Below are 25,245 nucleotides of genomic sequence, written 5' to 3' on the forward strand. Positions count from 1 at the left end.
TTTTAGTCTGTCACTCTAAAATCTCCAATTTTATGTCCATCAAAAGTTATTTCTCTATTTATTTATACTAAACGTCATGTATTACATTCTCATCCATGAGACTAAATGTGATTCTTACTATGTTGAGAAAAGCATGGTCATTTTGGGTCACTATGTTTCACAACAGCTTTTAAAAGCATTTCTCACTAAACTTCATTCCTATGAGACTAAATGTGATTCTTACTATGTTGAGAAAATCATAGTCATTTTGGGTCACTATGTTTCACAATAGCTTTTAAAAGCATTTCTCACTAAACTTCATTGCTACATAATTATTCCTCATTACAGGGAGAAAGACAAAGGTAGCTATTTAGATCTCATGGGAAAGATACAACACATAAATTTATAGATAAATATAAGTTTACAAAACAAGACTAAGTAAAATAAACAAAATACACAACTTATCTTTTCCCAAGCAATCATTCTAGTTCCTTTGAATCACTCACTCTCCTTACAATTCCACTCCAATCTCACTTAGAACTGTAGTGAAAAAGATATCTCTCACTTCTCCTCTTCTCCTCTTCTCCTCTTCTCCTCCAAATCAAAGCAAGCCTCCAAAACTTTCTCCACTCTCCAAGAAAACTCTCTCTTCTTTAAGAAGACTCTCATTCACCCTTAAGAAACTCTTTTTTGAATCTCCAGAAGTCTCTTTAAATAGAGCTCTCAAATTCACCAAGAGCTACTTCAAGCGGTCCTTCAAAATTCGTTCACGTTCATTGAACCATCTAGAAAAATCGTCTCTGGCGTCTAGGCGTCAGGTCAACATTGGCCACATTGTTTTCTTGTACTCCAACTTGCTCTATTTTCGTTCTATTTGCTCCACTTGCTCCATTTAGTGTACCTACAACCAAAAACATCAAAAATATCTTTCATTAAAGCGTGATATCATTAAAAATAGGTATTAAATGTGCAAACAAAAATAACATATTTTAGGCATGTCAAAATTTTCCAAATTTAATTGTTATTTGTCCGCAAGTAACTTATTTCTTTTGAAAAATTAAATATGTTAACATGTGATGTGGGTTTCATTAAAGACCTCTACTGTTTTGTCCTATAAATGTGGTAGTTATGACTTTAGAAAAATCTTAGTAATTTAGGCTAGAAACAAGACAAGAATATTTTGTAATCAAGTACAGAAATTCTAATTTTATATTCATTTCAAAAATTAATTGTAGTTTGAAAAAGATAGGGGCCTTAGAAAAATAACATATAGAATTTGAGAGAACTATACTAGTAAAGGTAAACTAATACTTTTAGAAAATAAAAGCTTAGAATTGTAATAAAACCTCTTTAAGATGATTCAAGTAAAGTCAATTTTTAATTAGGCATCCCCTTAATTTTCTCCTCACTTTACATATAAGTTTTTTTTTCTTTTTCTTTTACTTTACTTTTAGGATCATTTTCAATCATTTACTTTCTTTTTCTCGGTAATGATTACTATATCTGAGTCAGCCTTTAATGATTTTGAACTTCACTATCAACTTCACTATCCTCCTCTTAAAACACTATCCTCCTCTTAAAATTAAAAACTCATCACATTTCTTTACCTTGATAATTTATTTTAGTTTTCAAAAATGATTTTTCATAGAGTCTCAGTTCTTTAAAGTACAAATCTAAGATCTTCAGTATTTCAAAAAGACAATATCTTTCCTACTTTAAATAGTAAAATTATATTCTTATTCTTTTGTACTTAATATCTTAATTCTTAGAACTAACCTTTATCACCAAAAAATTACTTAAGTCTACCACAACATCTACAACATCAAAAAACATATTGTTCTATAAAAATAACACCACATACCTCATATTATTTAAAAAAAAAATATTTTCTTTGAATATAGTTTCTTAAGGACAAATAAAATTAAGTGTTTCAAAATTCTTTCCCCCTCCCCGAGGTTAAGACATTTAGTACAGAAAATATAGAAACAGGAAGAAAAAATGATTTTCTAAAAAGGGTTTAACATGAAAGTATGCAGGTATTAAAATAGGTATATAACAACAATAGAGCTTAATTAACATGTATATAACAAAAAGAAATTGCTTAGTACATAAGTTCCCTAAACATAATAAACATACATAACAACAGTAGTGTAGCAACAACAAACATCAAACAATATAAACAAGCAATCAGTGATAGAACCAAATCAAAATAAATCCACAACATCCACTACTACACCAAAGAGTTCAAAACATCTAACAACTTTAATAAATACATATAAAGAAATATAACACAACAAACATAAACACTATTCCTCACTGTCATCTCCATTTGTCTCATCATCAGTCTTCTCATCCTTATCCATATAGTTCTGTGGTTAATAGTCCGAAAATGGAGGATTTGATGGAAACTGATCATGATCTCCCTGAAGAAAACTCATTAGAGATGTATTGAAACTCATATCATAATCATGTTTGAGTTTAAGTATTCTTGAGCATGATCAACCTTATTGTCGATATTAGTCACTTTACCTTAGAGATATGCAATATCATGCACCAGTGCCTGATAATCACTGTGAAAATCTTCCAGAGTGGCTGAAGATTGAGCAGCAGTACCAGAGGTCGAAGGTCTAGAAGTGGAGGTAGAAGGAATATCTGAACTTCCATCCCTAGATCTCAATCCAGCATGCAGTTCATAAACATGTACATTGGTCCTGCTAATTGGTTTAAGAGGCTGTAATAGTTCTTCCTAATTCTCATATCCTACTTCTGATTGCTTACATAAAATAAAAATCAGGGCAGGGTAACCTAAACCTATAGTGGTTCCACCTCTAGATGAAATAAGGATATTCTGATAAATTAGAGATCCAATATCTATAGTTCTCATTTGTTGAATACAAAAGTTCAATGATGCTCTCTCCTTAGTAACCTCACTAAGATGATTTGAAGGAAGAAGTCGTGCATTGGAGGGTGCATTTAACATTGGGGCGGAGAAGTTTACCTTATGGTCATTCTTAACTTTCCAAACTCCCCTACCATTAGTCAGAAATGAAATCACCTCATCCAACTGCGACTCAGTAGGCTCAAATGAAGAGTTATCACAGTTTGGAATATTTGGCAACTGGTACAGAGCATTGTTGCACTCAGGTGTAAATTCTACACTTCTTCCTCGAACAAATATATGATCATCAGAGGCTTCTCGAAGGTTGGCGTAAAATTAATGGACAATAGAGATAACAGTTACAATGGTGAAGTAGCAGAGGCTTTCCCAATGTCGGGTTATAATCAACCTTTTAATAGCTCCTCCGAGTTCGAAGAAAGCTCTCTATTGAATCAACTTTTTAGAAGTAAGAAGTTCATTGTATATATACTGAGCTTTCATATTGATGAATTTTTTAAAATCAAACAATTCTTTTCCATTCCCCCTCTTAGTTTTAGGAGTCATAATCTATAAAAATTCAAGAAAATTCCACATAAATTCTAAATAATATTCCAAAGCTCCTAACAACATTTTTCTAAGGTAAGATTCCTTCCACCATGGATTCTTCATTCATTTCTTCCTTAAATCCAAAATTTCAGCACTTGAGCAATGTGAGATGAATCCATGATGAAAATAAAAAATTTTTGCATTAAAGTGAAGCTTTTACCTTAAGGAGATGAAATCCAAATTTTCCAAGCAAGAAATTTCCCTAAAGACCAAGATTTGAGAAGCCGTAAGAAAGTCCAACACTCTATTTCATGAAAACCAGAAGGAAGAAGATGATGGTTTAGGAGAAAATCAGGTTTTTAAGCCGAATTCGTCGATTCAACTGAACCGGCGCTTAGACGCCAAGTTCTGACACCTAAGCGCTAGGTTCTGAGGTTTCTGGCGTCTAGCCGCCAATGCCCAGATTTTCATATTTTTTTCTTTTTATAAAATTTTAACAACACTGGCGTCTAGCCGCCAATGCCCAGATTTTCATATTGTTTTCTTTTTATAAAATTTTAACAACAAGCACTGCACACCAAGGCACTACGAACACTAGTAAGCTTAATTCAACATATTTAAACATCTTCCAACATATAATTTTAACAAACACCAACAATCACTTTTATTCAAACATAAATCTAATCCCCATTCAAACACACATTATAATTCACTCACAACCTTTAAAACATAACTTCTAACTTCACACAAAAACTACTAAGCACACGACTCAAAATATTAGAAAGCCTACAAGCACACATTAGAGCTAATACTCCACGGAACCAAGAACTTACAAGCACACATCAAAGCTATTACGAAAAATCCACTACATATTATCATCAACCTCACTATCCACTTCTCCAATATCACCAATTGACTGATGAACGTACAAGTTGTAGAAGGGATAGTTCGGAAACTCCTCGGAATCTTTCTCGATCCAACAATTCTTGTTGTACATTTGGACCTGTGCATCATGGAGTACAACAACATGATCTGATTGTTGTTTCATCTGCCAATCCAGATGATCAAACTGATCAGTGATGTTACTGATCCCGTTGTGAATCACTGATATCTCTTTTTTTTATCTTTTCTATTTCCTCCAAGATAATAATAAAAAATCTGCACGTTGAGGTCGTGATGTTGTGGAAGGGCGAGAAGACTAATCCATATAAGAACTTCCTCTGTGTGCTGCAAAAAGATCAATGTTGTCACACATTAATATAGACTGATCCATGGGCTTCCAGGGAAGAAGTACATTTTCTTAACTTTCATAAGGGACCTGGGCATTCTGGCTTTAAGCCAAAAGTTCCCCCATCAGTCTTCAATTCATGTTTAGTTGTGCCTCAAACAATTTTCATGGAAGGTATTGGCCAACATTTTTTTCGCTCTCGAGCATTGATTTGATATTCCTTCACACATTATATTAAAAAAAAAATTGCTTATAAACAATTAAAGCGTGAGAAACCAACATATTAATTATTCCATAAACTAATAACCACAAAGAGCAACTCCTAATAACAAGACATTAAGCAGGATCAACACATCGAACACTATCCCATGACGCCCTTATAGAAATGAAGCTTGCAGCTTTGCAAAGCGTCAAAACCAAATGTTAGCTACCGCATAACATCTATAGATAGCCATTCAATAGTTCTAAACTTGTTCCAGATAGTTTAGGATCTTCAAAAAACAGGACTAAATACACCAGCAAGTAGTCGCCAATTTGAGAATCTGAAGTTCATTATGGCTACTTCACTCTAGTGTCACACATCATAATTGTAGTCATTTAATATATAACTGTAAGAGATTTCATATAGAATAAACAATACTTTAATGTTACTTTACAGATAAAATAAACAAGTTATGAGGACGCCAATGTCCTCATTTAAACAACATAAATCAATAAAAATATCACCTAATAATTAATAAAATATAACTTGCACAAGAGATGAATATTAAAAAGAAAATGATTGCAATTAGATAGAAAAGGCAACCTCAAACCCAACTTTGAGGCTTTCAATGCTCCATGCAGTATGAACATCCCTAATTTTTTTTTTTAGTAAAAGAATTATGCTATGAAGTTTCAATTTAAGCCTGAAAATGAAACATTGACTTCGATGCAAAACTATGTTTTAATTAACATGTAGTTGTACATAGCATTTAGTTTGGGCAGCATATTTAATAATATGATATGTATCAAAATACATCACCTCTACATGAACTTCTACTTCAAGATTTTGCTGCAGGCGAAATGCCGAACTTGGCTTGATTTGCTGCGGCTCTCAACTTAACCATACAATACAAAGAATAAACCACTACAAACTAGAAGTAGAAATTTTGAAAGAAAATGAAATGAAAAAATCACAGACAATGATTCAAACTTGCTCTGATAAACATGTACAAAGAGATCTAAATGCAGAGAGTTAGATATTTTATCAAAAAGGAACAAAATTAGAAATATATACCTGGTGTAGCACAATGTGAATAACCTGCAGGTAAAATTACAAGGATAAGAATAGAAATTATGGTTTATGATAAAATAGTAATAAAAGTAGCTGTTTCTTGTTAGTAGAGATATTGAACAGATCCAACGCCGATAGAGAACCAGATGGCAAATTACATCAATACACAGAATGATAAATCTAAATGTTTTTGCTAAGAAAATAAACTATGCATCAAAAGACAATACATGGAGACGAAGAATAAATCAATAAGATGTGAGAGAGAATTGCGAGGTTCCAACCTGAATCAAACTGCTCGAATGAGGTAAATAGAAAGTAACAAATCTGCCAAGAATGTGCAAGAACTTTTAGCAAAACACACGACTTATATGTAACTATTTTAATCAAATCATCAACATGGATTAAAGATCTTAATTTAACCATGTTTTTATAAAGTTTATAAATAAAAAAAAAACAAAACTTTCATGTGCAAGAATCATCCCTCATAACAAACAAAACTTACCACAGAGTTTTAATTGCCATAAAAAGAATTTTGAGCTCAGAAGTAGCAAACTACCACCATTATGGCTGAAAATTTTAGAATTTATAAATAAAAAAAAAAACAATTGTTTTTGCTAAGGAGTTCAGAACTATCATATAAGCAAAAAAACAGCCGGTGGTAACAAGAAGTTATTAAGTTTGTGATGGAACAGTGATAAAATTTTGAGAAAAATTAAATGAAGATGAAGACTTAACACACCAAACATCAACAAAAATTATGCTCTGGTGTACACCATATGCTCCTCGTTCTCTATTCAACTGTAAATCGTAGAAAAATGCTTATATGATGTTAAAGTCTTGTCCAATTCATATTCTGAAAATATTGCTCCTAACATTTATTTTTTATTTTAAATAACTAGCATGAAGTCGTGCCTCCGTAAAAGATGGAAGGCAGTTATGTAGTTAGTTTAATATCTGAAGCCACTTCATGTGTTCGTAATGCAATTAATGAAATTTAGGGTCATACCAAAAAAAAAAGTATAGGAACAGCCAAATCCTAGCCAGCAGTATAATAAAGAAAAGGAAACAAAGTATATAAATCAGCAAATACTCTTACACTGTCTCCCATTCCTGTTCTCTATCTTCCCTTCCAAAAATGACAACCACAAGAAGCTCTAAAAGCAAACCTGTTAGTAGGAACATGACTTATTTCTATTGCAGAAAGTAAGAGCAGATTAAGCAAGATTATATGACTTCAAAATAAATATATATTAAAAAACTGGTAGGTTATAACCATAAGGAAGATAAAAGTACAAATAAAAACACGACTAACAGATTTTGGTAATGTTCTTTACATGACTATCTGTTGCACGCTCAATGATCAATGGATGTTTAGTTGTTTTTTTCATGCAAGTCATGGTAGGTATATGTATGTGGGAAACAATGGTGTGTGCATAATTGCAAGTCTGGACACTAATTATATTAATTTCTATAATTATATATCTTATGATTTTAGCTGGGGTGAAATACATATCATGGTAAATGTTACAATGTTTAGATGCATTAAATGATATAAGTACATCTTTTATACAGAAGCTAAAATATTCAAGGTTTATAAAAGTTTGATTGTCATAGTCCATGAAATTCAGATGATTCTATATCGTGTTGGTTGCAACTTCTTGGGATGCTTCGATTAATTCTTGCATACATTGGTACGTCATGTTTTGGGGAAACAAAGGAGAGTTAACTTACTCTAAAATAAATTTAGATGTGAGATGATGGAAGGATTTTAAATGATAAAATGAATCATGTTTGCATCATATAGTCTATCCTGATGCCAAGTCAGATCATATCATTACAACATTCTGGACAAAGAAATACCCAATGAATAAGAGAATTCAGAGGCATGCACATGTTTAGGTTCAATCGAACTACTTCATAGAATAACATTGGAAATGAGACTCCAATCAGCAAACAAATCACGGGTAATACAGCTTAAAAATGAGCTACATCATATTACCATGGGCACCATCACCATATCATGATATCTAACCACAGTAAAGACACTGGTAGACAATAGAATGAGGATATTATCCTCTACATTCTCAATGGACTACCACAAAGCTACCGAACCTTTAAAACAGCCATGCACACACAACTCAACCTTTGAGCCTTAGGACATCTATTCATTACTTCACAATGAAGAGTGAAACATTGCAGCCGAACTAGCAAAACAACAACCAGCAATAGCCCTTCTCACCAACAAAAACAAAGAATACCAATACCAAAACAAGCACAAAAACAAAATTTACCCACCAATCAGAAATCCACACACACAAAAACAACAAACACAAGACAACCACCATATGTATGTCAAATGTCTCAAAATTGATCATTCAGCTGCGAAATGTTGGCACATAACCAACCTCCAATACAAAATCAACGCCAATCCCGAGTGTTAGGTTTCCAAGTGCTTGGGTCAAGAGAATGATCCGGGAGTGATTGCGCTCCTCCTGGGTGTTGCATTACCCCGCTCACTAATCTGGAAAGCTTTGTTGGGCGCTTAGGTGCTACATCAGGCACCAGTGATACAATATGTAAGTTCTTCTCCTGAATATTTTAATAAAATGTATCATTTACAAACTTATTTAGTTCACAACATTTTAAGTAATCTGAAACTAATTTAAATTTAGAATAAAACTAACTTAAAATAATTCAAAATTAATTTTAAATCTTTAAAAATAACTTTATATATATATATATATATATATATATTAAAAAACAACTTAAAGATAATTTAGACATTTTTATACGATAAACTTAAAAAAATTTAAAATAATTTAAAGCATCTTAAAACACTAAAATCAAACATTTAAATTAAAATATTTTAAACTAAAACGCCTAAATAGTTTAAACAACTAAGCCAAAAACTTAAAATAAAATGAAACACTGAAATATCAACACTTAATTTAAATCAAATAAAATAAATTTAAAACTCAAATGAAATAACTAAAGATAACATTAAACGACTTGAACTACAAAATCTAAAACATATAAGACATTTAAATTAAATAACCTAAAATAAAGAAAATGCGTAAACTAAATAACTTAAGTTAACTAAAAGAATTGAACTAGGTAACTTAAAGAAAACTAAAATGCTTGAACTAAATAACTTAAGATAACTAAAACACTTGAACTAAATAACCTAAGATAACTAAGATACCAAAAATGGCTAAGATATTTAATTTCACATGTCAAGACACCTAAACCAATAACTTAAAAGATATAAAATTCTTAAAACTTAAAGTAACTTAAAATCTTTAAACCATCTAAGAATTTAAAAGAAATTGAATTCTATAAGTTGGCAAATGACATACAAGATTTTACACTAAGAGCCGAATCTAAGGACAAAACTGAATAAAGGACACCAACCTTGAAAACTAATTGCAAAAACTTAAAACCTAGAAGAACTTTGATTTTTACTATGACTGAAAAAGTAGGAATTGAAACAAATCACAAATTAAATATCAAATCCCAAAACAAACTAAATCATGAAAATCTAATATATGTAGATTAACCTTGAGATCCTAGGTTAGCAAACATAGAAAAAAATTGAGAGTCGCACGTATCCTAGATTAGTTCAATCTAGAAGCCTATGTTAGTATACTAGATCCTTGTAGTTAGTACTAAGGACAATGAAATATAAAATAAAGTGACCCATGGTTACTAACGAATCCACCACTAACCACCTTAAGCTAAAAAAATACTCCATTTTTCACACTATGATGCTAAAGTTATAAGGTTTGTTCATAGTTGAAGGATACCAACACTCTCAAAATGATGAAAAGCCAAAAGTATCCTGACCGAGGGTGTTATTTCCAAATTTTAGATTAGTCCACCCATCTAAGCTCCTTGTAGAGTCTAGGCTAGCTAAGATTTTAACCTCCATCAAAAAATCTTTCCGACCCAACTTTACCCTTTAGTTTAGGGAGCTCTTCCAACTCAAGCGACTCAAAGACCAAAATTTCAAATCAATCTTCCCAATCCAAATCTCCAAACTTAAAGTTTTCAATTAATTAAACTAATCTAACCAATTTCAAACTCTCTTGATTACCCTTTGATTTTAATTCAAAGATCTTCAACCAAGATCAAATTTAAGTCTTCTGGTAAGCCGTCCTCCCTGAGATGGTCGAATCGTTCCTCCTAGACCTTTCCATGACACACCGTCATTCGATTGTAAGTTCAACCTCTAAGCTTAATTCTTCTGAAATTTTAAATTTGGTTCAATTGATGACCCCTTGAAATCTCAACTTCGAAAAGTTTAACCTTAAAATTTAAGTAACATAAGTCAATATTTTAATCTAGAGTTTTCTCTGAAGTTCACAGCTCTGGAGATATAATGAGCTATGAGAATTTGGCCTTGTATGGATAGCATACCCAAGAATAAAATAAACTTTATCTTACACCTGTAAAGTAAGGAAAAATCTAGTTCACATAGTCTCATAATCTTAAAGATTTTATCATCTGAATGATTAAATTCATTTATAAGATAATATTTCTTCCCCTTATGGAGGCATATTATTTCTTTAAATGTCGTATCAGATCATTTATATAGAATATTTTAAGGTCTATGATCAACAGACATCAACGCAAAAAAAAAATAATTCCACAATTTGGTTCACCACTATTAATTAGCAAAATAGAGCAAAAAAAAACCATTTTATCGGTCGTATGAATCTACTGGGTCTTTTGACCTCCGCAACTTGTGTCTAAGAAATTTTTTTTTGTGCTTCATCAAATTGAGCACATTTAATTTCTTCGTCTTCCTGATCACTATTATCTTTTATTTCAATATATTTGGAGGGTTCCTCCAAAGTAACAGATCAGCAATCTTGAGTTGGGTCTCTGTCTTTACACAACTCCATTTCATTGAAGTGCACAGAAGCGCATCAGAGGCACATTGAATATGCATGATAGTTCGATAGTGATCAATATTCTCATCAGTTATACCTTTGTAGTTGTCGATGTCTGGAAGCTTTAACCTGTTAGGATGAGGTATTGGAGGACCACATTCGCTAAGGAAGAAGATTCATGGACGTTACAATGAGTGCAGAAGCGATCATTTTTCTTTAGGGCGAAATTTTCACGGATGAGGCATTGTAGCTCGGTGTGAATGACATCATCTAGACATCGTAACTGCTCCCTGGAACGATGGTTGTTGGAGTGGGATGCTCCGTTGTCACGAATATTGTGTTTGGTGACCATATAGTAAGTCTCGCAAGTTTTTCAGTTGTGGGATTGAAGTTCCCACATATGACGCCAAACTAATGCGTGCTAAAACATTAGTAGCAGTAGAGTAGTAGATTATCATTTTAGCATGATACGAAATATTCATTACACACTCATAAAAGAAAAAACAACTAATAATAATACCAGAAGTTCTTAAATGGAAAACTCGAAAAGAGAAAAACGATGTCGTCTAACCAAACTGAGAGTTTCACTATAAAAAGATGATTACAGTTGCAACCACTTATCCCACAGGCGGGAAAGGGTTACTAGGTTTCCCATGTTACAATGCCGAAGTTCTGATGAATTGTTACTAGGAACGGGTGACGACCGATAGCGATTGGTGGCTCCCGATTGGTGGTGGTCGACGGTGGTTAGCGGTGATCGACGACAATCGGTGGTGGTCGATGGTGGTTAGCAATGATAAGTTGCAGTGAACGGTAGTCGATAGTGATCGGCAAAAGTCGACGACGGTCAGTGGTGGTCAACGGAGGTCAGTGGCGGTCGACGACGGTCGGTGTGTGGTGGTGTTAGACTTTAGCTTCTTCTTCAAGTTTCAAGCTCTTCTTCATGCTTCAAGCTCTCCCCCTCTCATGAGAGGGGTGGGGCTCTATTTATAGTGTTCTGGTTGTAATTAATGCATGACTATGAACCACTTTGATCACATTAAAATATGATGGATATTGGATAGAAGCTAAGAATCAACCAAGAATGAGATACGATGGAGGGAAGCTGAAAACGATTACAATTTAAAAGGATAAGGAGAATTTACAGATGCTAAAGAGATTGATGTGATATGTCTTTAGCTTAAAGGATATGCATTTGAGTTGTGTTATCATAAAAGCGAAACATTGCCCGAAGAATACATTCATATTGCCAGTGACACTGAAGTTATGAAAATGATTGTTCAATGTAACGAATATAGCCAAGCAGAGGTAGGGATTATTACACAAAATCAAAGAGATCTTGGGATGTGCTCAGAAGATGAACAACTTCAGATTGATGGAACCGTGTTGGATAACTATTGCACACAATCTACTTTTAACTGTATTGACAACATTGAGAGAAGGATTTACAATAAGGATTTTCTTATTAAACAAATAGTAGGTGATTGTGACTTGAAAAATGGTGCTCGTTTTTGTGATTCTCCACTCTCTTGCAATTGAAAATAGCTTTGGGTTGAAGTTTCAAGCCAACAATAGATTTTGCATCGTTGCATTATGTTCACATTATGGATGCTCTTGAAGAGTACGAGCTACTCTATGTGCAAATGAAAATTATTTTGAAGTAAGAAAAATTCGAGCTGAGACATTTATGTCATGGTGTGAACGAAGCAGGGAATAAACAAACAACAACATCCTAGGTAGCTCATGAGATAGAAAATATTGTAAAAAAGAATCCTGACATCCCTCCAATGCAGATAAATAACTCTTTGGAGAATTTATATGGTATTTCACTGTCATATATGAAGTTTTGAAGATCAAGAGAAGCAAGAATTATCATTTTCGGATCGGTTGATAATAATTATAAGTGGGCACCTACATTGCAAGCAGAATTGATAAGTTGAAATACTGGATCTCATATTTCATACACTTGTAGCAAACAAGACTTCTCTTTCAAAAGATTTTTTGTTTGTTTTAAAGCCTCAATTGATGGATTTATATTAGGTCGATTGGTGTTGATGTATGTCATTTGAAATCTAAGTATTTGGGTGCTCTTTTATCTACAATTTCATTGGATGGAAATAATGGATTATTTTTTGTAGCCTACACTATTGCTGAAACAGAGCCAAAGAAGACATGGCAATTGTTTTTTAAACAATTGACAAACATGTTCGCATTTGAGCAAAAAGAGAAAGCTTTCATATTTGACATGGAGGAAGGGTTCGCAAAAGCTATTGAACTTGCATTTCAAAACGTTGAACACAGAGTATGTATTTTTCATTTATGGAAGAATTAAAAAAAATGTTTAATTATAATGACATCAATAAAGTTGCAAGCTTAGTGTAGTCTGCATCTAACCATTACACTAAGCATAAATTCGAAGATATTATGAATAAGTTGAGTTATAGCTCACTGCAAGTGTATGCATATTTACAGAATTTACCATAAAAGCGATCTAGAAGTGATTTTTTTATTGAGATCAAGAATCATTATAACACAAACAATCTTGCAGAATCATTTAATTCGTGAGTTGGCAAAACTAGAACAAAATAGTGGTTGATTTAATTGACATGATTTGTGCAAAACATATGGAAGTAAGGGCGAATAGTAAGCTAAAGACAAGCAATTGGAAGGGTGAGTTAGTCTCATATGTCAAGGACTACTTTAGAGAAATATCTGACTAATAAAGAACAGCTACTAGTAAGGCCGTCAACACTTTACAAAGCTGAGATTGAAGAAAGTCACGAAAGACATGAAGTGGATATGAATACTAGAGAATGTACTTGTAGAGTGTGGCAAAATTAGAGGTTTATCATACATTCATGCAGCAACATTCATTGGTTCCAAAGAGCACCCTTTATGGAACACTTATGCTCATGATTGCCACTACGTTTCTAGGTTGTTAAATTGTATAAAATTATTTATCTTTTGTTACAAGTTAGTTCTATGATATTAATTTCTTTGTTTCATTTGTAGGTATAAATCAGCTTATGAGGTTCCTATATCAACTCTTCCAAGAAAAGAGCAGTGGAATGTGCCGACATACACCACATGCGTTGGAGTGCCCAACACTACAAGGCCAAGGGGTAGACCTAAAAGAGCATAATTAAACACTTTCTAGAGAGCAATGTCACTAAGAGAAGACATGTTCATAAATGCGGGCGATGCGGACTATGGAGCCACCATAGAACTACATGTGAGAATCCGTTGAGTCAAGGAAGTTTGAAAGTGTAAAAAAATGGAAATTCTACCAATGACTCGAAGCATAGGAGTTATACTACTAGATTTAGGACTAAACTACAAATAAAAAGGGGAGGAATGGAACAAACTTACTGAGTGAAGTTTTACATTTGCTCAATTTTTGTAATTTTGGATTTGATTATTTTTTTGTGTTTTGAAATGAGAGAATTAATCGTTTAGTTTTCATCTGATTATTTCGGCGTGTTCTTTGGCCTACTGGAAACTTGCTATATAGAACCTTATTTATCATCCCTACAGCGCATACACTTCCAAGTGAAAGAGAGGTGGATTTGATGAAGAACCATATGATTTTTAACAATTTATGCATTCTTATTCTAATATTTTCTTTTAGGCTCATGGAATTGATCACTTTGTGATTTCCACCAGAGATTACCTCTTTGTTCCTTCAGTTGTAGACATTCTTATTCTAATAGTCTTCATAACTTATTCTCATGTAATGAAAACATGCCCCATTTAATCATTATTATTATTCTCTATATCATCTTCTGTAGTTATGTGGATCAACTTTGTCTTCCTCATTTAGGGAATGCATCCTGTAGCAGAAGTACATATTTTCATTGTAAGGCCAGAAGAGTGCATAGTACCACTATTTGGTAAGTGCCAATTTTGATGAATTCTTACATATATATATATATATATATATATATATATATATATTGCTGTGGGCGTGTGTTAAAGCATTTCTTAGTATTTCCTGATTCATTATGATAAATTGCCCTTCTCAAATTTTCAGATAGAATATAAGAACATGACACCTACTGATGCCTTAGAACATGCTTGATCCAAAAGGCCTCAATGCTTTTAGCTCCATCACAATGGCAGGTATTATGATTTCTTATATTTTCTCAGTGTAACCATTTATTGTTTTTTAGTTGTAAGATAGTAGTTAAGCAGGTAAACATTCACCTGAAATTCTGCAAATCTGCATTTGCTCCTTAATTATAACTGTTATTTCCTTGACCTCATCAATGAGTAACTCAAATGTCATCTTTTGATTCTTTATTTTCACTTTGGATGCAAACACTGTATTAGAGTCATTTCTGGTTCAAAATAAAGTTGGTTCTAGGTTGGATGAAATAATAACCCATCAGTCGAGGAAGTTTTATAGACATTCCATGTAATTCCTAATTATATACATATCTAACAACTAAACTTCAATTTTTACATTTACACCACGTTACGTATCCATTAAAAGGTTTATTTCACCTTTTTAAGTTCAAATAGTTATATATTTATGTGATATGAATGATTTGGGTGGTATAAAGGTTAAAAAGCAAATTTTAGGTGTTAGATATGCGAATATAAAAGAGTTGAGTGGTATGTATGTAAATGCCTCAAAATATTAATATTGGCCTTAAGAGTATGACACATATCTAAGAACTAAACTTCAAATTTACACTTATGCCATCTTACACATGCATAATGCATGAAAATGTATATTTCACATTTTAAAAGTTAACAGAGTGGTGTTTTTGATGTGTTATGAAAGATTTAGGTGGTATAAATGTAAAAAGTGAAGCTTAGGTATTAGATATGTAAATTCATAAGAATTGTGTGGCATGTATGTAAATGCCCCTTTTTCTAAAGCCTCTTTTGTTGAATGATGATTAAGTGGATAATTCTTTTCTGTCCTTGTTTCAAGAAACAAAAACAGTATTCTCTTGCGGACTTGAATTGATTGCTGTTCATGAATTCATGGTCATCTGATTAAAACATTATTCTCTTGTGAAACGGGCATGACACATAAGAATTGATTGCTGTGTATATAAATTTTATTTTTTAATTTAATTTTTATGCATGAGGTTCATATGTTGCTGCAGAAAACCTTATTTTTCTAGGTCTGCAATCTGAAGTCTTTTTACAAAGTCTGTCTTTGTTACGAATAGAAGAGACAGAAGTGAGGATTGAGGTTATGTGGAAGGAAAAGTGATAAGGCTGTTATCTTTTGTTTTTCTTATGGGAAAGGTATAATATTCCTCTACCTATTCCAAAATCCTTTTGGGAAGATCTAAGCATTGATTTCACATTGGATTTAGCAGGAAATGAGTAATAGAATAACAGGTCAAACTGAAAAACAACATAACAGTTATACATTAGAAACTTATACAAATACATTCCTCTGATTTGAAGACAAATAAGATAACACACTTTATTCAATTAAAAATCATTCCAAAATGACATTAGAACATAATTCAGTTTACAAAAGTTGATACTTTAAACTACTTGGACATCTAAAATAAACTAAAACTTCATCAATAACAACGGTATTCTTTCAACATACTATAGTACAATCATCAAAATCAAAGGAGTACAAATACTAAGAAAAACATTGCAATTATTACAAAATGTAACACGATTGATATTTTCAACATGAACTTCAAGTCACAATCATGTTTTTTCAATGATCTCTTTACCACCTCCTTACTCGATGCTTGTTCAACATACTTTCGTTCGTATAATACATCATTTTCTTCAATCATCCATCTAAAATAGTCACAATCATCCTTTGTTTGATTTCTTGGACATCTGTATAATCCTTTTCCTTGATTTGGACCTTTCAAAGTGGTAAATATCACACATTGTAAGTTGCAGTAAGAAAAACTTTACGACGTCTGATGCCTTTCGTGCTTAAAGATTAATCTGAGTTCGTTTTCTACAATAAAATGACAATATATAAGATAAATAAGAATACCTTAATTTGTTGTTTAGGCATAATCAAGATATTCATGTACACAAGCTCAAAAAAAATTTGTTTTTCCCTATAACAGTCACAACAGTAGAGAAATCACAAAATGCTTAAAAGTTAATGATCATTCATTTCACAAAGAAATAAATAATTGTCTAATATAACTTCCAAAATCTTTGATCTAAGCTAACTAAGATTCTAATAAAAAATAAATAATATTCCAAAAAAAAAAAAGGAAAAAAAAAAAAAAAAAACTGCCACAATATCTGATCCATAGAAGTAAGGAGCTCATATAAAAGTGAAAGTTGTATCAAAATAACCACACACTAATCCAGAACACTAAATATTTGCCACAAATAAGGGCTTCAATTCTCAAATCAAAACAGATTATAAAAGACATAGAGCATATACTTAAAACAGTAAGATATTGCATGAAGCTTGATCAAGTGTAAGAAAATTACATACAACTCTCTGCGGCTTCTTGCCGCTAGGTTTTGCAGAAGAACCAAAGGGCTTCAATTTGAATCGAGAGAGGAAATTTCGATTTTGGCCTCAAAACACCGCTGAGCTTCTGTTGCGCCCCGTGGTGTCCTGCGCCTTTCTCGTGCAATACGCCTGCAACGTCACCCCTGGCAGGCTAATTAAAAAAGCAGAAAAAACATTTAATTAAAATATTCAAATTTTAATTTAATTATAATAAATTTAATAAATTATAAAGTTGATTTGAGATTCTTATACTATGAACAATATATTAAAATCTATATTGCATTTTTTTAATTAAATATAAGAGCTAAATTAAATTTAAATTAAAATATTAAACTTTTTTTTTTTTGTAATAAATCCATAGGGAATCTTTGAATTGGGTTAATCATCATTTGATTATAACACTAAATTTTTTTTTATCTGATCCATGGCGTTAAAGCCTCCCCCTCCTCACAGTCGGTCGGAGAGCTCTTCTGATCAGTGACATTTTCTAGTTAATACGAAGAAGATGGGTCTTCTCGACAAGCTCTGGGACGACACGCTCGCCGGACCTCAACCGGACAAAGGCCTCGGTCGTCTTCGCAAGCCCACTCCACTCTCCTTCCGCTCGTACTCCGGGAAAGGTAGCTCGAGCCCTAGCACGCTCTTCTTCTTGAGTTAGGGTTTTTCTTATTGTTCTTTGGCTTTGCAGGGGGATTTTGGACTGCGGAAGATGAGATGGGGGATGGCGGGATCTCGAAAGATTTCGGTTATGATTCGCCAGAAAATACACCGAGGGTGACGAGGAGCATTATGATTAAGAGGCCTTCGGGATGCTCCTTGCCGACGCCGCCACAGTCACCGGCAGGATCGGCTCCTCTTATATCCCCGTTATCAGGTAATCCTGACCTTTTAATCACCTAGATGTTGATGTGATTTATGTTGGATGTCATTTTTAAGTGGAACCCAGCTTGGGTTTTAATTTGCTTTTGTTTTAAAATAAACAAACTTAGAGGGGCTTTTTGTGTACGAGAAGGATTTAACTCGAACAGATCTCCATTAATGCTGTAATCTTGAGAGGATTAAAAACCTGCAAGTTGTTTCGCTTGACTGCTGTCAAATATTTTCACATCCTGATAAATTATTTCCTCATTTTTTTTGAGAATTTAAGATCCATGTGAGGGAGATATCCTTAGGTGATATTTTGTATCTCACTGTTAATAGGATTTATGACCAGGATTTACTAAATTCAGCCAAACGCAAAACAAAAAATGTTTCATGGATTTAAGGTCCGAATTTTGGCTTCCATTCATGTTAAAGTCGGAGTTCATAAATCGAGTAAGGGGTTGGATTTAACAAATCCGGATTTACTCGATCCAACTAATGCTAAATCTTCCCATTAAGGAGATGTTTCGTAGCAGATCGTCAGCAGGATTTAAACATGATTTAAATTTTGTATTTCCAATTAGTAAAAAAGAACTTAACCTACATGATGTTAAATCCCATTTCTCCGCAGTTGTACCTTAAATCCGAAATTTATTAAATCTAGGGTTTCTTCAATTTAAATTAAATCTTCAAAACAGCTCACGAACTCCTCTTTTCTTTACACCTCGTTGGTCCCGTCGATGCCTTCCAGATCGAGCTCCTAGGAATTTGGGTAAGAGCGGCAGGGGAGAGGACGAGGGTTACAGGACACGTTATGGTTGGAACCTAAAACCCTCCTCTTACTCTTCCTTAAAATTAGTAATATTGAATTAAACAAATTAAATTTAGATACATTTATTAAAAGTAAAGTTTTAATTAATAACATTATTTAATTAAAATGGAGTTAAGCAATTTGATATTATTTGTAAGTTAGTTTGGCAAAATAGAAGTTCTGTTCAATTGGTTTTATAAATTATACTATATCATGATTTATTAAGATATTATGTTTGTTAAATATGAATTATTCTCTCTAATCAATATTAATAAAGATGATTAACTTAAATTATAAACATTCAATCTAATAAATTAGAAATAAATATGTTAATTAAAAATAAATCAACCTTAATAGTTAATATTATTTTATTAAAAAGATATTAACTTAAACAAATTAGTATTATTTTTTTATTTGAATTGACTAAATAAAATCCTTTTGTTCAATTAGCTTTGTGAATTATTAATTGTAAGTAATTGGGTTCTTATTTTATGCTAATTATGATTTATTTAATTTAATTAGAGTTGATACGTGCCAGTAGATATAATAATATTACACAATCTTAAAAAATATTAAATCTTGAAATATGTGGCGTGAAAGCAGTAGAATGATGGGCTTTAAACCTGGAAGAGTTCTTAGGGTGTTTTTGCGGTGACTGTAGGTTTTTAAAAGGTGATTGTAAAGCTATATATATATTATATATATTAAAAAAAAAATCAAACATCAACTTTGTTACTGCCACCACAGCCAGACTGAAAAAAATAGTTTTACACCACAAAAATTTCTTGAAAACAACAAGAAATTAGTTCCTCAGACAAAATTGTGGTGGTGGTCTTAAGAACGAAGCAGGCAGAATGCCTATGCTCCCGACAAACCCTTAGTAGAAAAGATTGTGTGGTTATATTTTTAAAATAATTAGGTTTGGATCTAACATATTCTCAAACAGAAGGACAGCTTGCGTATTGTTATTTTGTAAAGTAAAAATTGATGTGTCAATATTTTATTGCTTAAAACATACGTCTTGCATCCTGAATCAAGTTAGACTCTTTGATTCTCAGCCTAATTTTTTTTCATTTTTATCACTTTTGAGACTAGGTTTTAATGAGTTAGGTGTGTGTCATCAAAAACAAAAAAAATTTCATGATATTGTTTCAAAATTGTGCTCTACATGTTCCAGATGCTAAATTATAAGATGGTTTTTAATAATTTAAAAGACATTTTTTTTGCATTTTTAAAAAGTAATTGTTTATAATTATCTTAAATTGTTTTGTTATTAATTAATAAAAAATAATCTTGCAAATCATCAATAAGTATCTTCCGGTTCACAATGTATAACTTTTAAGACGGTGAACCCGAGCTAAAATTTCTCTGTGCATTAAGACCTGCTCCAATAACCTTATTTCTTAAAATTTTATGTTTCATTGTCTTCATCATTAGCCTTTTCGTTAGTTATTTGATATTGGTTTTATAAATTTTCTTTTTTTTTTTTTTTTACTTTCATGCTGATTATCATACACCGTGTTAAGCATATTCAATAAGTTTGAATTATTTGTATTTATAGTATGTTATGACTACATTTATTTATTGAATATTTTGTTATTAATTTTATCAGCTGATCTGATGGGTGCAATTGAGATTTTTATATCTGCTTTCTGATCTGTTTTTTTGTGGCATTTCAACAGGGGGCAAGGAATGGAATCGATTTAGGAGAATTTCTTCCTCTGATGCATATCCGGGAACAGTTGGAGGAGGGTCTGCAAAGAGTCCGTCTTCACCTTATCAGGTGTGAGCTCTGTTGAGCTTTTGATCTTTAGAGATTGAGGAGAGGTAAAGACACCAACGGAGAGTGAATCAGAAGAATGTGAAGGAAGCAGATGTGCGTCTATCTATATCTATCTATCTATATGTATGTATGTATGTATGTTTGTGTTAAGACAAGTTGACCACGGTTTATTATCCTGCTGTGCTGTGAAGCTTGAGTTGAATAGCTGTTGTGAATGGTAAAAAGTACTGTAAAAAAGCGGTTGTCATGTGTTTTGGTTTGTTTGGATGACAATAAAAGTGTTGTGTGTTTTCATGCTGCCTGAATAATTATTGTTTTACTATGCTATCTGAATATCTGTTGCTAGTTTTTCTTCTTAGGGTGTGTTTGGTGCAGCTTTTGCGTTGCTTCACGTTTAAAAAAGCAGATTTGGGGGTTGTTTGGGGCGCTGTGTTTTCTTTCTTTTTTTTGCCTATCGTAAAATCATGTTTGGAGAATGACATTTTTCAGAACGGAGGTTGCCGCCTGCGTTCCGTGGCGGAGTCGTGAAATTGTCATCGCTGCTGGTTAATCTCGGAAATTACTCGCATTATCAATATATCAAATGCAGAGGCTTTTTACACTGAGAGAGCTGCGTCCAGACGACGGACATAATAATTTTTCCTTTACATTAAGATTTTCTCCTTAGCCAACTTCTTCTTGGGCTAGGCTTCAGGCAGGCAATGCTTTACATCAAGGGCGGTCAGCATTTAGCCCGGTCGATGAGTTTTAGCGTTGAATTAGATTTTTTCTCCATAAGAAATTGCATAAACCGAGCGATCGATGAGTTTTAGCGTTGAATTAGATTGTTTCTCCATAAGAAATTGCATAAACCGAGTGAATCCAAGAAAGGACGGACTCTAGATGATGAGAATTGACCCCTAGGCCCAATATATAAGGGTTATGATAATAAATTCAGAGGAGTCCAACCATTACATTAAACTATGACTTCTAGAATTCGATTTATTACAGTAAAAATTTATTTGTCCTTATCGCAGCTATCACTATCAATGAACAAAGAAAATTTTGGACTTTAATATGAACACCAAAAAAATAGTATGTGCAAATATAGCGAATCTAGTAGTTTAGGTTAAAAGAAAAAAAAAACAAGAATTATTCTTTTGATGAAAAGACACAAGTACTCGTAGAGAAGACCGATTAAAAAACTTACAGTCAACTGATAATCGGCCGAATGAAAGACTAACAATCGACCGAATGTCAGTCCAAAGACCAAAGGACTACCTAGGCCAACAAGAAACGGACTTTCACGACAACAACCAAACAAAGATTTATCCCCCAAAAATCCTCAAAGATCTCTAGAAATAATAAACGAATAAACATGTTGACCAGCCACCCTTCGATCAAGCAGCTACCTCTCTCAAAACTGAACAAATTCCCGGAGCAAAGGCCAACCAATATTCAAGCAAAATAGCCGACTGACACTAGCTCAATCGACCTACTTGAGGAATTGCCGACCAGAATGGTGAAAGTAAATCAAAAGATGTCAATTTGTTGCAAATGCTAAAAGAAATAACAAAAGACAATAATATCTTGTAACACCCCTATTAGAACAAAGACAGATAAATAATATTCCACATTTTAGCCCTCTTTCTTCTAGAAATAAGAGGCTCATAGCATAAGAATGGGATGTTGGCACTGCTCTCTAGACTCATACTCTGTAAGGAAATCTCTCTATCTTTTTTCTTGTAACACGAATTTTAATACATAAAATGGGTCGCAACAGTTCACTGCTATACAAGTCTGTGTGTGCTCTTTTATTTCTCTCTACTCCCTCAAGATTCCTACTACTCCGATTTATGGGTATGCCTCACACGATAAATCTGAATTCAACACCAACAGAAGTTCAGAAATTAACAATTGATCAAACAGTAATTCCTTCACCGTACATTAAAATCTACATATTAACAACAAAACCAGCCAGTTAATTAATTCATCAAGCATCAATTGAATTGATAAGTAACAAGATAAACTAGCAAACAGATTTTCAAATAGCACAGTGAAGCAATAATTAAACAGGTTGCATGAAAATACAAAACACTTTTATTGATATCCAAAAAAACAAAACACGTGTTAGCCGCTTTCTACAGTAGCTTTACCATCACAAGCGCTCTTCAACTCAAGCTCCACAGCACAGCAGAATCATACACCGCGGCCAACTTGTCTTGACACTTGACACAAACATACATACACACGTACATACGTACATACATACATACATAAATATAGATAGATATAGATAGACACACACACAAACATATAGATCTAGAAGGATGCACACCCACATCTGCTTCCTTCACATTCTTCTGATTCACTCTCTCTTGTCTCCTCAATCCCTAAAGATCAAAAGCTCAATAGAGCTCACACCTGATAAGGTGAAGAGTGACTCTTTGCTGACCCCCCTTCAACTGTTCCCTGATATGCATCAGACGAAGAAATTCTCCTAAATCGATTCCATTCCTTGCCCCCTGTTCAAATGCCACAAAAAAACAGATCAGAAAGCAGAAATAAAATCTCAATTGCACCCAACAGATCAGCTGATAAAACTAATAACAAAATATTCAATAAATAAATGTAGTTATAATATACTATAAATGCAAAAAATTGAAAATTATGGAGTATGCTTAACGCCGTGTATAATACTCAGCATGAAAGTTTTAAAAAAAAAAGAGAGAATTTATGAAATCAATATCAAATAGCTAAAAATAAGACTAATGATGAAGAATTTAAAAATATTTAATTATATTATTAAAAACCATCTTATAATTGAACAAAGCATCTGGAACATACAGAGCACAATTTTGAAAAAAATATCATGAAACACATGATGCGTACCTAAATCATTAAAACTCAGTTTCATATGTAATAAGAATGAAACTTAATTCAAGATGCAAAATAAAATATTGACCATCAATTTTTATTTTAAATAAGCAGCAGATTTTTATTTACACACAAAAAGCTGTCCTGCAGCTTAAAGAATATGTTAGATCCAAATCTACTTATTTTAAAAATAGAAGCAGACGACGTTTTCTACTAAGAACTCTTCCAGGTTGCAATACAGTCTGCTGGCATGTATCAACTCTAATTAAATTAAATAAATCATAATTTGCATAAAATATCATCCCCATTACTTATTAATTAATAATTCACAAAGCTAATTGAACAAAACAATTTCAGTTAATCAGATCAAATCAAATAAAAAAATAATACTGATTTGCTTATGTTAATACCTTTTTAATAAATCAATATTAACTACTAAGGTTGATTTATTCTTTCAAGTAATATATTTATATCTAATTTATTTGTACCTAAACCCTAAACTAATAATCTTTAATCATATTAATTAGATAGAATAAATCAAGATTAGCAAAACATAATATCCTAATAAATCATGATATAATGTCCCTTATAAAGCTAATTGAGCACAATAACTTCTATTTTGCCAAACTAATAAAAATAAAATCAAATTGCTTAACACCTTTTTAATTAAATAATATTATTAATTAAAACATAATTTTTAATTAATGTATCTCAATTTAATTTGTTATTCAACATTGTAATCTCAAGTATTGAAGAATGTTTTTTTTTTTCCTGTAACCCTAATCGGCGTAAGAGAAGGGTTTTAGCTTCCAACGATCAAGGGTTCTGTAACCCTCTTCCTCTACCCGTGCCCCTTCACAAAAAAAGGAGGGGTGACGAAGTCGTAACAGGAGCTCGATGAGGAAGGCATCGACGGGACAAACGACGAGAAAACAAAACAGGAGTTCGTGAGATGCTGAAGATTTAATTTAAATTGCCGAAACCCTAGATTTTATAAATTCCGGATTTAAGGTAGAACTGGGAGAAATGAGAAGGTTAAGCTCTTTTTTACTAATTGGAAATACTAAATTTAAATCCTGCTCAAGACCTGCCACGAAACATCTTCTTAAGGATTTCTCCCGCTCATGGATCTTAAATTCTCAAAACAAATAAGCAAAAAAATGATCAGGATGTGAAAATATTTGACAGTAGTCAAGCGAAACAACTTGCAGGTTTTATCATCTCAAGATTACAGCAATAATGGAAATCTGTTCGAGTTAAATATTGTACCCCTGAATAAATGTACGCAGTGCTGCGTACATCTTATGTACGCAAATATTTCTCCTCAAGATTACAGCAATAATGGAAATCTGTTCGACTTAAATCCTTCCCGTAGACAAAGAGCCCCTTTAAGTTTGTTTATTTTAAAACAAAAGCAAATTAAAATCCAAACTGGGTTCCACTTAAAAATGACATCCAATATAAATCACATCAACATCTAGGTGATTATGAAGTGATTCAAGTTTTCATTCTTCAGGCTTTCATTAAAAATAAAATATATTCTAAAAATTTCAACCTTCATATGCCACCTTGGATCTACGCTCTGAGAAGCTATTCTTTGAATCAAAACGTCAGGATTACCTGATAACGGAGATATAAGAGGAGCCGATCCTGCCGGTGATGCTGGCGG

At 32.7% G+C, this 25,245-nt stretch overlaps 2 protein-coding genes and 1 long non-coding RNA gene across 6 annotated transcripts; 1 reads left to right on the forward strand and 2 right to left on the reverse strand.

The window, feature by feature from the left end:
* Window positions 1-559: 559 nt before the first annotated feature.
* Window positions 560-17,411, reverse strand: LOC110021303. Of its 4 annotated transcripts, XR_002293643.1 has the most exons (7): window positions 17,241-17,411; window positions 7,001-7,070; window positions 6,186-6,228; window positions 5,908-5,931; window positions 5,653-5,728; window positions 4,722-4,851; window positions 3,970-4,630 (listed from the first exon to the last, which is right to left on the reverse strand). It is a non-coding gene; the product is annotated as an uncharacterized LOC110021303 (long non-coding RNA). The 4 variants fall into 4 exon arrangements; XR_002293646.1 differs by lacking the exons at window positions 3,970-4,630; window positions 4,722-4,851 and adding an exon at window positions 560-880; XR_002293645.1 differs by lacking the exon at window positions 6,186-6,228.
* Window positions 17,412-17,676: 265 nt separating this feature from the next.
* LOC110035126 (dormancy-associated protein homolog 3-like) lies at window positions 17,677-21,031 on the forward strand. The gene is made up of 3 exons (XM_020739368.1): window positions 17,677-17,885; window positions 17,954-18,139; window positions 20,620-21,031. The coding sequence occupies exons 1-3, from the start codon at window positions 17,771-17,773 to the stop codon at window positions 20,724-20,726; spliced, it is 408 nt and encodes a 135-aa protein (XP_020595027.1). The 5' UTR covers window positions 17,677-17,770; the 3' UTR covers window positions 20,727-21,031.
* Window positions 21,032-22,740: 1,709 nt separating this feature from the next.
* On the reverse strand, window positions 22,741-25,245 carry LOC110038503 (dormancy-associated protein homolog 3-like; the record flags this gene model as incomplete). Its single annotated transcript, XM_020743370.1, is given in 2 exon segments — window positions 22,741-23,224; window positions 25,197-25,245. Coding segments are annotated over 2 exon segments (156 nt in total), but the record flags the coding sequence as incomplete, so codon positions are not given.

Source organism: Phalaenopsis equestris, unplaced genomic scaffold (genome assembly GCF_001263595.1).
Source record: "Phalaenopsis equestris unplaced genomic scaffold, ASM126359v1 Scaffold000002, whole genome shotgun sequence".
Lineage (NCBI taxonomy): Eukaryota > Viridiplantae > Streptophyta > Magnoliopsida > Asparagales > Orchidaceae > Phalaenopsis > Phalaenopsis equestris.